This window comes from Mastomys coucha, unplaced genomic scaffold (genome assembly GCF_008632895.1).
Source record: "Mastomys coucha isolate ucsf_1 unplaced genomic scaffold, UCSF_Mcou_1 pScaffold23, whole genome shotgun sequence".
NCBI classification, from domain to species: domain Eukaryota; kingdom Metazoa; phylum Chordata; class Mammalia; order Rodentia; family Muridae; genus Mastomys; species Mastomys coucha.
The window spans coordinates 47,785,791-47,799,660 of record NW_022196906.1 but is presented as its reverse complement, the minus strand read 5'-3'; the positions used below and the strand labels follow the sequence as shown (position 1 = coordinate 47,799,660).

The 13,870-nt window shown below is 45.4% G+C and overlaps 1 protein-coding gene and 1 pseudogene across 2 annotated transcripts in view; one reads left to right on the top strand and one right to left on the bottom strand.

Annotated features, from left to right (window-relative positions):
* Positions 1-13,146, bottom strand: part of Slc35f2 (solute carrier family 35 member F2) — a 48,359-nt gene extending 35,213 nt beyond the window's left edge. The window contains exon 1 of one of the 2 annotated variants that reach the window (XM_031344980.1): positions 12,745-13,146. In XM_031344980.1, the coding sequence (XP_031200840.1) occupies positions 12,745-12,854 (110 nt within the window). In that variant the 5' untranslated portion in view covers positions 12,855-13,146. The remainder of the gene's footprint in view (positions 1-12,744) is intronic. The other variant, XM_031344982.1, reaches the window with a different exon arrangement.
* LOC116073234 lies at positions 2,707-3,244 on the top strand (annotated as a pseudogene).
* Positions 13,147-13,870: the final 724 nt, after the last annotated feature.

Here is a 13,870-nt window from a genome sequence, read left to right as displayed (position 1 = left end):
AAAGAAATAACTGAAAGGGAGTTTTAGACCCCACTGTAGTCTTTCATGGAAGCTGGCTCCCATCGTCAGCAAAACATCTACTTTGTCGAATTGTTCAATTACCATAGATTCCTATAGCCATTCAAAATAAACATCCCAAATCTGAGCACCAAGAGCTTTTATAAACAAGGCACAGTGGTGCTTGCCTGCCATCCCAGCACTCCGTCCAAGGCAGGCAGATCAGAAGTTCAAGGTTATCCTTGTCTCCACAGTGGGTTCAAGGCCACTCAGGACTACAACAGATAATCTGTTATATAAAAATCAAAACCAGCAGGGCAGTGGTGGCTCACACCTTTAATCCTAGCATTCGGGAAGCAGAGGCAGGTGGATTTTTGTGAGTTCAAGGCCAGCCTGATCTACGAGCAAATTTCAATACACCCAAGGCTACACAGAGAAACTTTGTATCAAAAAAAAACAGACAAAAATCAAAACTGTTGAAGTATTCATGTGTGGCCTATTTCTAGTAGTTCTAAGATTCAAAACTGTTCAGTTCCTGGAGGGTTTAATAGTTTAAAAACTGTAATTTTAAAAGAACAAAAGTTTCCAGAGATATGCTTGATAAGACAGGGGAAAAAAAAAGTCACATGTGACAACGTGGGAGTGGGAGTTAGGATAAGTAAGACAAATAATTCACTTAGATGCCCCAGAGCACATTCTTGTTACTCTGCAGAATAGTAAAACCCACAGGGACAAGGCTGAGTACAATTTGTGTGTGGAAATGAGAGTGTTCTTGGATCTTAAATGTGTAGTGAAGAATTTAATTGCATCTCTTGGGGCTAGAAGCATGACTCTGTGGTTAAGAGAACTTGCTGCTCAACTGTCCGGACCAGAGTTCAGATCCTAGCACCCATGGTTCCTGAAACCCCAGCTCCAGAGGGTCTGGAGACAGGGATTATCAGGGCTTGCTGATAACCCAAGAAAACTTGAGCCCTGGGCTCAGGGAGAGATCCTGCCTCAAAGGAATGGGTAGAGTATGGTAGAGGAAAAGGCACATACAACAGAACACATACATGCACATATATATATATATATATATATATATATATGTGTGTGTGTGTGTACATATATATGTATATATATACATATACACATATGCATACATATATATATATACATATATGTATACACACACACTAAACAAGTAAGTGAACTTTTTTGAAAGAAGATTTTGATTTGTTTTCTTTTTGTGTTGTTTTGTATGAAACAGGGTCTTACTGTGTATCCCCCCAGCTGTCCTGAAACTCACTCTGTAGCCCAAGCTGGCCTTGAACTCACAGCAATCTTCCTGCCTCAGTCTCTCAGTGGTGAGACTACAAAAGCGTACCATGATGGCCAGCTAAGAATTTTAAATAAAATTTTGGTTTGGGTTTTTGGTTTTTGTCTTTGTTTTTACCAAAATCTCTAAGAGGAACAGCAAATGGTCCTGCTAAGTAATTACATGGATTACCCTGGAGAGTTGTCCAGTACCAGCCAATTCAATATTGAAGAATAGCTGCCAGATATTATGCATAGAAAAATCAACAGAAGTGAGAGACACAAGAAGTGCCATCCAATTAGACTTTTTATGTAAAATTAGTGTTTAGAAAAACAAGCTTGAAGCTTTCTGAAAAATCAACTTACTTGAAATAAGTTCTCTAATGATCTCAGTAAGTAACATAAGGAAATTTTCTACCTTTTGTCATGAGAGGTGGGGATAAAGGGTGCTGTTTGTTTGTTTGTTTGTTGAAAAGATCTGTCCAGTTGTGGTTGTTTTGAGACACAGTTTCATGAAGCCCTGGTGGGCCAGGAGCTGGCAGAGGCTGGAATGACGTTTAATTCCTGATCCTGCTCTTCACATAGAAGAGCTGCATGCCGCCATCCTAGTTTAAGAAGTGCTGGGGAATTGAACCCAGGTCCGCTGGTGTGCTAGGCCAGTGCTTTATGAGCTATGGCCCTAGTTGTCTATCTTTTTAATGAGATTATCAGAGCATGTATCGAAACGGTTTCCAGGGATGGCAACTCCTATCCTCTGCCCATGTGGCCTCCTTCCAAGCATTCTGAGTGCTGCCCTTCAGAAGGAGCCTTCCTTTATTCAGTCCCAGCTCTCACATCTTCCTCACCACATCTAATAACAGGCGGAGAACCACAAACGGGTAGGCAACGATCTTTCCAGAAGACGGGCTGTTAAGTGAAAATCTCAGTAACCGGTATGGGATACCTTCCTACATGTGAGTGCCTGGTCAGGAAACCCCACAGCCCTGTAAACAAGAGATGATACCATCATTGATCTTAGTTACCTAGTAGAACGAGATGGTAAGACTCTATCGCTGAAAATACGATTCACTTTGGTTGCAAGACAGAGGGATCAAGCTGGAACTGACCTTTCTCTGATGGCTACTTTTCATTGTGCCAGGCGGTGCTGGGTGCTATGATGGGTCTGTGATGGGGAGGGAGAAGAGACGCCAGTGGTACCCATTCAGTCAACCCTCCACACTACCATACCAACCTGCAAGGCAAGATGTGTGCAGTGATGGAACACTGGCATGAACAGTATGAGGGTAGGCAACTCCTTTTAGATTGAATTTGAGGCCAGCTCCACAGGAAGGAATTCATGTCTGGTACTGTAAGCCTAGTCAAGAGTCCATGGCTGGCTCTCTTCCGGTCTCAGGCACTGCGGGAGACGCGGCTTACCGTGCAGACATGGCCAAGTCCAAGAACCACACCACACACAATCAGTCTCGCAAATGGCACAGAAATGGCATCAAGAAACCCCGGTCACAAAGATACGAGTCTCTAAAGGGGGTTGACCCCAAGTTCCTGAGGAATATGCGCTTTGCCAAGAAGCACAACAAAAAAGGCCTGAAGAAGATGCAGGCCAACAACGCAAAGGCAGTGAGTGCACGCGCAGAGGCTATCAAGGCCCTGGTGAAGCCTCAGGTCGTCAAGCCCAAGATGCCAAAGGGTCCCAGCCGCAAACTCAGCCGTCTGGCGTTCATCGTTCACCCCAAGCTTGGGAAGAAGATTCGAAGCTACATGGGTAAGGGTCAAAGGCTCTGCCAACCAAAGCCCAAGGTTCAAACAAAGGCAGGGGCCAAAGCTCCAGCTAAGGCCCAGGCTGCAGCTCCAGCCCAGGCTCCCAAAGGTGCCCAGGCCCCTGTGAAGGCCCCATAGAAAAGGCTCCTGCCAGTGTGAAGATAGATGGACTGCTGTGACACACCTACTTACACAGTTTGCAGATGACCAGTGTCCTATGCTGTTTTTACAAATAAACTCAAGGCAAGATCTGTTAAAAAAAAAAAAAAGAGTCCATGGCTGGAGAGGTCACAGAGGAACCTACTCCTAAACAACACAATTGTCAAACTGCCTTCTAAATATTTATTCTTGTACCGATTGATACGTGCTGCCCTCAACTGTGGCCAGAGAAGCTTCTCTCTGTAGTGGTCAACAGTTAATTCAGAGACTCATAACTCGTCAAAGAGCTGCGAACAAGTGTCCATTGAGTGTACAGCCCTAATAGGGACATCTATATCAACCCATCCTTCAGGCTCAGGGAGCATCTTGGGAAATGGATGGAGGATGGGGCACAGTGTATGAGATGCTACCTCCAGAACACGGTATGCCCGCTGCACCCACAAACTCAATACATCTATAAAGATCAAGTCAACAAGGACCAGTCAGCCTTCGAACAGGCTGCACAACCTGGACCCAGAGGTTTATTATTAATAACAAAAACAGACAGGACATGAAGGAGGAAGGGAGGAACAGGGAGTTCCAGGGGGAAAAAGGAGTTGGTGGTGCATATAATCAAGATGCGTTATTCACACATATGAAACTGCCAAAGATAACAAGTAAAGATATTCTACTTTTTAAAATGGGATTTTACTGTCCCCATAATGGGAAGAACTGCTACCATTTTGGATTTGTGCCAAGGGCAAAGTGCTACAAGGGTTTCCAAGATGAACTACAGCCTCTGCCCTGAAGTACTCCCCTGGGCTAGTGGAAACTATCCTCAAGCTTTCAACCATAAGCTCAGTGAGGGTGGGGCATCTACCTTACAGGTAGAGAAGAGGAGCATCCAACGAAGATGTGGGTGAGGACAGGTTGGATGAAGTCACAATTACCATCTTAGTATTGTCTTCAAAACTCTTTAAGTCTCCTCCACAAGAAGGCAGATAGCAAAAGCACTAGGAGAAACCAAAGGACAAAAGATAGGGTGTCTCTGCCTCTAAAGTGACCATTATTCTGGCCGATGATCCAGGAATGGGAAGTGGGCGGGTGAGAGGGGCCCTTGTACTTTGCATGGAGAAGCCTAAGCACTCGAAAAGAGACAAATAACACGTGAGTCCAGTCCATCACTAGGAAGCATCGAAAGAAGTCAGATCTATAGACAAAGTGGACTGGGGTTGACAATATGGCTCAGCAGGTAAAGGTACTGACTGCTAAACCTTACGACCTAAGTTTAATACCCGGAACCCACACAGTAGAAGAGAATGATTCCTGAGTTGTCCTCTGACCTCTATACACCTTCAGCATAAGCATACCCATACACACAGAGAGAGATAGATAAGTAGATAGGGAGGTAGGTAGGTAGATAGATAGATAGATAGATAGATAGATAGATAGATAGATAGGATGGATAGATAGAAATGATAGATAGATAGATAGATAGATAGATAGATAGATAGAATGGATGGATAGATAGGATGGATAGATAGAATGGATAGATAGATAGATAGATAGATAGGATGGATGGATAGATAGGATGGATAGATAGAATGTATAGATAGATAGATAGATAGATAGATAGATAGATAGATAGATAGGATGGATAGATAGATAGATAGATAGGATGGATGGATAGATAGATAGATAGGATGGATAGATAGAATGGATAGATAGATAGATAGATAGATACAGATACATAGATAGATACATAGATAGATAGATAGATAGATAGATAGATAGATAGATAGATAGATAGGATGGAAGGATAGATAGATAATTTTTAAAGGGAAGAGAGAAGAGTAAAGGAAAAAATAACTGGGGACTGCCAGGACTAAAAAGGCAGGGTATAGTTTTTTGTTTGGAATTATGAACACATTATTGCAAGTGGGCGAAGGTGAAGGCTTTTCTGTGTAATAATAATGTCTGGGAACAGCACACACATAGAAGTAGCTATAAAGAGAAAGTACAAATTCTGTACATTTTAACATAATCTTTAGAACACTGGAATTAACTGTTCTGTGCAGGTAAAGTGGAAGAAGGGAGAAATGGAGGAGTGAGGACACGAGGGAGAAATAGAGGAGTGAGGACATGAGGCAGAAATAGAGGACTGAGGACATGAGTGGAGGAACCAGTGGCTCTCAGACTTAGCTGCAGCTTTCTTCAAACGCAGTTAAGACAAAATGTTGTTACCCTCCCCAAATTCTTGTGTTAGAATTTCATCCTCAAGATGGTAGCACTTGGAGGCACAGCCTTGGGAGTTTCTTAGGTCATGAGGGTGTGTACTGGTTAGTTTTTGTCGACTTGACATAAACTTGAGTCTCCAGAGAAGATGAAAACAGGGAGCCTTGGTTGAAGAACTGCCTCCATCAGACTGGCCAATAGGCACATGTGTGGAGCATTTTCTCAGTTAATGATTGATAAGAGAAAGCCAAACCACTGTGCATGGTACTAACCCTGGGCAGGTGGTCCTGAGTTATATAAGAAAGTGGGCTGAATGAGCCACGGGGAGCAAACCAGTATGCAGTGCTCTTCAGTGACCTCTGCTCCAGTTCCTACGTTGGGTTCATGCTCTGGCTTCCTTCTCTAATAGATTGACTTGTAAGATAAAATGATCCCTTTTCTCCCCAAATTGCTTTTGATAGCCCTGTTAATCACAATAGGTAAAGTACGTAAGAGTGGGTTCATCTTTATGACTGGGACTGATGCACAAAAGAGAAGCCCCGGGTTGCTCTCTCACCCCTTCTGACATGTAAAAGCTTCATGAGAAGATGGCCATCCATGAGGCAGTAAATATGCCTATACCATACACCAAATCTGCAAAAGCATCAATCGCAGACAGTCCACATTTCAGAGATGTTAAGAAATTAATTCCTGGCCAGGTGGTGGTGGCGCATGCCTTCAATCCCAGCACTTGGGAGGCAGAAGCAGGTTGATTTCTGAGTTCAAGGCCAGCCTGGTCTACAGAGTAAGTTCCAGGACAGCCAAGGCTACACAGAGAAATCCTGTCTCGAAAACAAACAAACAAACAAACAAACAACAACAACAAAAAAAACCTGGCTGGCAAGATGGCTCAGTGGTTAAGAGCACTGGCTGCTCCTCCAGAGGTCCTGATTTCAATTCCCAGTACCCACATGGTGACTCATTACCATTGATAAAGGGATACGATGCCCTCTTCTGGCTTGTAGACATGCCTACATAAATAAATGAATTTAAAAAAGAAAAGAAAAGAAGAGAAAAGAAGAGAAAAAGAAATAAATTCCTGTTCTTTCCAAGCCACCCAGCCTAGATTAGAGTACTGCTGTTAATAAATTGGACATCTTGCATAAAATCCCAATTATATAAATGGCAATAGCAATGTATCTGCAGATGCCAGAGACCAGTTAAGAAACTTACCAGGTCCCACTCTTCACTTGCATCCCAGAGTAATATCTGAGCAACCTCTAGGGACTCCCAGGATATCTCTTAGTTTGTACATCATCGGTTCAGGTGAAGGGCGGTATCCTAAAGCCTTGCCTTCAAGTATGATATGGTGAGGCTTCAGAACTAGTAAAGCAGGTTTCAGTTTAGAATCAACTGTAACTACTTCTCTCTGCCACTCACCAGCTATGTGATCCAAGCAAGGTACTCATCTGTTCTGTCAAATGAGAAATCAAGCTGTGTAGGTGTATCTCAGGGCTGATGAAATGTAAACAGGGAATTCTCGTTGGATGATGGCCATTGCTACCCTTTTGTTTGATCTGACATCTCTCTGATTCCTGTGTAGTGAGGTGACTGGTGGAGAGGGTGAATGAGACCATGGATGAAAGCTACAAGAGTCTGGATGAAAGATGACAAAGGCTTCAATTAAAGGAGTGGCTATTATGGGCTGAAGGGAAGATGGGCTGAAGGAATATTCTAGAAGGGTTGTCAAGATGAAGAATAAGCTTTCAAGTTAGCCTAGGAAAAAAAGAGCAAAGAGAAGCAGGATGAGCCCAGAGGTTGTCTAGAACTATTCTGGGGAGAGATCCTGGGGAGAGTGGCCAGAGGCCCATGGAGAGTCTTTTTGGAAGAGAGCTTTTATTAGATATTTTCTTTATTTACATGTCATATGATTTCTCCTTTCCCAGTTTCCCCTCCAAAAAACAAACAAACAAAAACAACAAGAACAAACCCCTGTTGCCTCCCCCCTCCCCAATGCTTGCCACCCCACCCTCTCCCACTTATTGGCCCTAACATTCCCCTACACTGGGGCACAGAACCTCCACAGGGCCAAGGGCCTCTCCTCCCCCTGATGATCGACTTTGCAATCCTCTACTATACACATGTTGCCAGAACAATCAGACCCACCATGTGCAGTCCTTGGTTAGTGGTTGAGTCCCTGGGAACTCTGAGGGTACTAGGGAAGAGAGCTTTTAAAGTCTACTCTCTCCTCTACCTAGCACCACATAGAGAGTCACTGTCTGTCCTTTGACAAATCCCTGCAATGCTGAGAAAGTGATGAATCAAGTCAAATAGGAGCACTCAACTGTGACCTACGGTCCAGGATTCTAGGCTTCCTTGTGCCCCCTGCCTAATGTCACCAGGCCATTGGTTCTTCTTCAGCACTCAAGAAAACAAGAAGACAACATTCAGCACAGAGCTGTGCTCTATGGGGGGGAAATGAAAAGTTATTGGGCACCACAGAGCACAAATATCTGAGGCAGTTAAAAACAAGCATCTGACAGTGTCTGGAGATATTTTTGATTGTCATATTGGGTGTATGTTGAGGGGTAAGGATGTTGTGTTGGCAGAAGCCAGGATGCACAGCTGCCCCCATGAGAAATTATTTGATTCAAAATGTGCTATAATAAAGTATATAAGAGTAGACTTGACATTATTCCTGACTCCTAAGTCTAGTAGAAGCAGATAGTAATTAATTGCACAGTAGAAATGGAGCTGGAAGAATTTACAGAGACAGGTAGGATGAAGGATTACCCAAGCCTCCACAGCACAAGACATAAATGTCTCATTTCTTACAATTCCCATAAATAATGCCATATAACAACACCTTTCGTCAGGCTAGAGAGATGGATCCGCAATTAAAAGCACGGGCTGCTCTTCCAGAAGACACAGGCTTAGTCCTTGCACCCACATGGCAGCTTATAGCTGACTGTAATCCAGTCTATGGGGATCCAATGCCCTCATCTGACCTCCTCAGGCACCAAGAATGCATGTGCCACATAGGTATACATCTAGACAAAACATCCACCAGTCTGTAGGTAAATCAGTTTGTTCCTATAGACTGATGAATAGTGACAAGGAGTGTTCCCATAGACTGATGGACAGTGACAAGGAGTGCTCCCAGAGACTGATGGACAGTGACAAGGAGTGCTCCCAGAGACTGATGGACAGTGACAAGGAGTGCTCCCAGAGACTGATGAATAGTGATGAGGACTGCTCCTGTACACGGATGGAGAGTAACAAGAAGTGCTCCTGTACACGGATGGAGAGTAACAAGAAGTGCTCCTGTACACTGATGGACAGTGACAAGAAGTGTTCCTGCACACTGATGGATGGTGAAAAGGAGTGCTCCTGTAGACTGATGGACAGTGACAAGGAGTGTTCCCATATACTGATGGATAATGACAAGGAGTGCTCCTGTACACTGATGGACAACTTACTACTGTTCACCCCTTCTTCAGCCCAACTTAGTCCTCTTCAAGCTAAGTTCCTTGCCTCCCTTTAAGTAAAACACTCCCTAGCCCATCCAAACCTGGCCACCTCTTTCACACCTGTAGGAACAAAGCTTCAAGTTTCTCAGTCATCCCTCACCCTGGCAGGCCTGACTTCTGCCCTCCTTTATACCAACCGTGAACTTTGGAAGGCGGCTCTGTCCACTACTGTAGCCCAACACCACTGCAGAACTTTGTACTTATCACGACTGGTACTTATCATAATTTCTTACCATAATTTGATTATAAGCTCTCTTGAAAACAGAAACTGAACCATACCTACCTCCCCACTCAGAAAGATTAGTCTAGGCCCACTACAGATATTTAAGTTGTATTGAATGAACAAAAACAAATCAAAACAAAACCTGACCAGCACCATGTTACGAAAATACAATAAAAAGCTATGCCCTCAATAGCTTATCATCTACTCGTTAAGGGAAAAGATAAGCTCTTGAAATAGTAAAGTTTTTCTGCTAGAGATAGAAAGTTGAGTATCATAAGGAACATGCGTTTTGAAACATGAATAAATTAAGACCTCTGTTCCAGAATGTAAACTATCTGTTTATACAATGTAAATACAAATAATAAGTGTGTGTCCTCAGGCACTTCAGAAATCCCCGGCTTTAATTACAATATATCACTTGACTTGAGAGCAACATACAACAAAAGTCCAGCTCAAGAGCAGAGTCTCTTTGGGGACATTTGAGGTCTGTCACCCTGAATGCTTCAGACCGTAAGTGCTCGCTGAACTTGTGGATTGAGTAATTGAGCAATCTGATACTTCTCCCCCTCCTCCTCATCTTGCTCCTCCTCCTCTCCCTCATCTTCCTCATATTCCTCCTCCTCTTCTTTTTCATTTGCCAGTCCGGGTGTTTATTAGAAGTGTTAAGCTCATTCAAAATGTACAGACATGAAAAGCTTATAAATCATAGTGCTGAAGCGCCATTAACATCTTCAGCCTCTAAGAGAGAAGAAAAACTCCACCTCTTTCCATTAATTCAGGACCATGTAAAGCTTGAAAGAAAAAACAGTGTTTATATCCTCTTCTGTTTTTGAGAAAAGGTATCACTACAGCTGGCCTTGAACCCCCAGAGTGTCTTTGAGCTTTCCGTTCCACCTTCTGAGTGCTGAGCTTGCAGGCATGCACAACCACATCCGTCTAGTCATCTGGTATCCACACTTCAGAAAATGCCTGTACCCTAAGGGAGGCAGGCATGTCAGGAGTCAGGGTCACCTAAATAGACACTTCACATAAAGGAAATGATCTGCTCTAGGCCCTCAACCTTTCCCTTGTCAAACAAGGTATTCTTGTTTCTTTTGGTGAAAGCAGCAAAAAAAAAATAGGGGGGAGGGATTCTCTATGAAACTATAAACTATTTCTCTGTATCCTATCTTCTCTCCATTCTCCATGGTTCCCTGGCCAGGAAGGTTAGGAGTTCAAGGCCAGCAATAACATAGCAACTTCAGATAACATAGCAACTTAAAAGTCTGCATGATCTACTTGAGACACTGAAAAACAGCAACAAGAAAGAAAGTAGCAGATCTGTGCCCCTCATAATAAAGATCAACCCAGAGAAGCACTCAGAGTGTGGCTCCCTCATGAACTTTGTCTTGGGAAGCAGTTGCACACACCAGCAATTCCAAGTATTCAGGAAGCTAAGGCAAGATGACTGTCTTAACACAAGAACTGGCGACCAGCTTGAGGACAACAGAGAGACAATGGATGAAAAAGGAGTATGGGAAAACCAAAGACCGAATAAGAGCAAATTACTGGTTATGGGCTCTAGAGTCCAGAAACATTGTTGAGCTTAATTTACTTTTCTGGCATGCAATTTTCAGTCAGGAAAATAAATGGTTTATGAGTAAAGCAAAGTATTAAGAAAAGAACGTATTATCTCTCAGCTATCAACCATTCCCATGCTAAGGGTTGTGCAGAATGCACAAGTGATGTTAAGTGATGTTAAGCAAGACCATCCGGGGGTGTGGAAGACACCCACAAACCACCATCATACAAAGGAGAAAGTAAACGTCCCTCAGGGAGGTGCAAAAGAAGCCTCACTAGAGGGAGAAGGAATCTGAAATGTGTTTTAAGACACATTATCTGAGAACACTGCGCTTTGAAGAGAAAATCATCTTAGTTCTTGGTACTTCTTGCTGAGCTATCTGCTAGAGTATCTACCCCAGCCTGGGGTCACTGGCATCTCCCCAGTTACCACATGTTCCCATTACCAGGGAATGGAGAGAGCTGATGGTGGCAACTCATCTGTGCAGGACTCAGAAATGGCCGGGCTGTGCAGCCAACCAATGAATCCTCGCAAAGTCCTCCAGGGTAAGCAGGTTGGGGCAAGGGTGGTTATAGATGGCTTTTGATTTTTTTTTCTTTTTGCACTTATTTATTTTGTGCATCCCTGTATGTGTATGGACATGGACATTCATGCCACAGCACACTCGTGTACATCAGAGGACAACTTGGAGAAGCTGGTTCTCCTTCCATCACACGTGTAGGTTCTGGGTATTGAACTCAGGTAATCGGGCTTGGTGGCACGGGCCTTTAACCCCTGAGCCGTCTTTCCTTCTCACCCGTGTGTGTGTGTGTGTGTGTGTGTGTGTGTGTGTGTGTGTGTGTGTGTGTGAGTTCTGTGACTTGTGCAAACCAGGTCACTAAGATTTGAATTCAAAGTCTGCGTCCTTGGTTATGCCACTGTAACATCTCCCTGCTAATCAATTACTGCCAAATTATAATGGCATTACACAGCTGTCAGAGAATGAGCAATTTGGGGCCATTTGCCCCTTTGAACCCGAGCATCTATTTAAAACTATGCTTATTTATGACAAAAAAATGCATGTATACACATTTATTGATTAGCTCTGAAGGTGAGATGCCTTTTCAAGGACACAGCTTTCAAAATCTTTCAATTGAAATTCGCTGCCCAGGGTGGGCAGTGGCACATGCCTGTAATCCTGGCATTCTCGTTATCCCCACGTGAACTGCTAAGCCTTGTGTTTCCCCACCTGGAAAGTGGGTCTAACAATAGCGTCATATCCTAAAGCGAAAGAGATGCGGTGCTATTGTCTACATAAATGGCTAAGCGCAGTGCCTGGCATGGAGTAAATGTTCAGTAAATGGATTTCATTACTTGGATGTCAGCCTCTAGTGTCTCCAGAACGCAAGTCGTCCAGTGACCACAGAAAGCTTTCCCCAGAGTCGCTGCCAACTCTTTCAGAACATCTCTACCTAAGGCTCAACAGAGCACAGTGACATCAGCCACCTGCTTCCCTGGACCATAGCTCCGGAGGTGGCCATGTCGCCTCGCTCAGGCCCCAAAACAGGGCAGACGCTGTCTCCGGTTCGCAACAGCACAAAACTTAACCCAGCTTTCTCACTTGAGTGAACTCCAGTTGGAGGCGATCACCAGGCTAGGTAGGCACGGATCCCAATCTGAAGGAATGCGGGCACCGAGCCAGAAAGGGCAACACTTCCACCTGCCAAGCGCCAGGTTGGGCAGCGCTCCTCCACTGCATCCACGGTGACTCCCACCCTGTCACTGGGAAATGGGGGAACCTATCTCAAAAATGCCAATCGGATGGATTCCCCGCGTATCCTCCGAAAAGCCAGCATTGCCACGGTTTCGAAGGGTGGGTGGGGGGAGCACCCAGGTGAAACGCGACCTCCTGGGTACGATGGGAGCTCCCGGAACCGAAGTCGAGGCGCCGCCGCCTCCGCTCCCGGCTCCACAGACACGTGCGCGCGGGTCGCCCGCCGGTCCTGCCTGGGTCCCAGCCACCCAGGCCCGCCCCGCGCTGCACTCACCAGGTGAAGAGTTTGCCTCGGATCCTGCTCAGTTGGCTGCGGATACTGCCCACCGTCCCCAGCGCCTGGGGCTCGCTGGCCCCCGCGCTCGCCGGAGACTCAGCCTCCATGGGGTCCCTACGAGCCTCGCGTGCCCGGAACCCCGAGAAGTGCTCGGGCCCGGAAGACAGGAGGCGGCGCCTGTGAGGACTGCGCGGACTCGGCTCGCGCCCTGCCTCGCTCTCCTGCTGCGCTCGCTAGTACGCTCGCCGGCGTCCCAGCACTCCTCCGCCCCGCTCGTGCGACAAATCATTAACTGTCAAGCCCTGAGGGCCAGACAATGCTTTTGCAGATCGCCACCTGCCACCTTTGGGAAGCTGGAGGAGAAAAGGGCGGTTTTCTCGGCTAGTGTCGGAGCTGAGTAGGACGTAATGTAAATTTAAGATGAGGGGGTTGGGCTTCTTCCTACCCCACCCCGCAACACCGTGTGGGTGGAGTTGATTTGGTTAGTTGGTTTGACCTAAGTTCTCACTCTGTAGTCCGGACTATCCTGGAACTCAGGAAATAGCCGAGGCTAACCTCGAACTCTCAGCAGTCCTCCTGCCTCAGCTTCCATAGACCTGGGACTTACAGGTTGGTGCTACCACACCCAGTGCATTTCAGGATTTTATGGTTCCGTGTTTGAAATCAGCAAGCTATAGGTAACCCGATAAGAGGCGAACTTGGCTGGTTCCCAGGATGCCCGGACAGGCAACGAGTTGGTGCCCTCCTGAACTTTGCTAACTGGAAGAACCCACTGACCCCGCCTCTGTGTCCAAGTCTCCTTCCCTTTCCCTAAAAGAACTGAAGACCTGCTGTGGTTTCTTTTTCCTTGCAAAAGGAAGATCAGGGTGGTGTCTTTGTGGCAGGAACGAGGCAAATCTTGCCTTCCATAAGTATTGGGTTGCCTTGTCACCCTCAGCGTTATCCTGGCCTTGACCTGGCCACGCCTTCTGATGCTTGGATGAACCTAGAAGGAACAAGAGGGAATAAAAAGTGGGATGGGAAAAGTTACTGGTTCTTGCTGACAGAAGCAAGTTTATAGTGCTGATTAAGCTTCTTTTTTTTTTCCTGGAGACCAGGCAGACAAAAGGAGGTGTTGGAACTG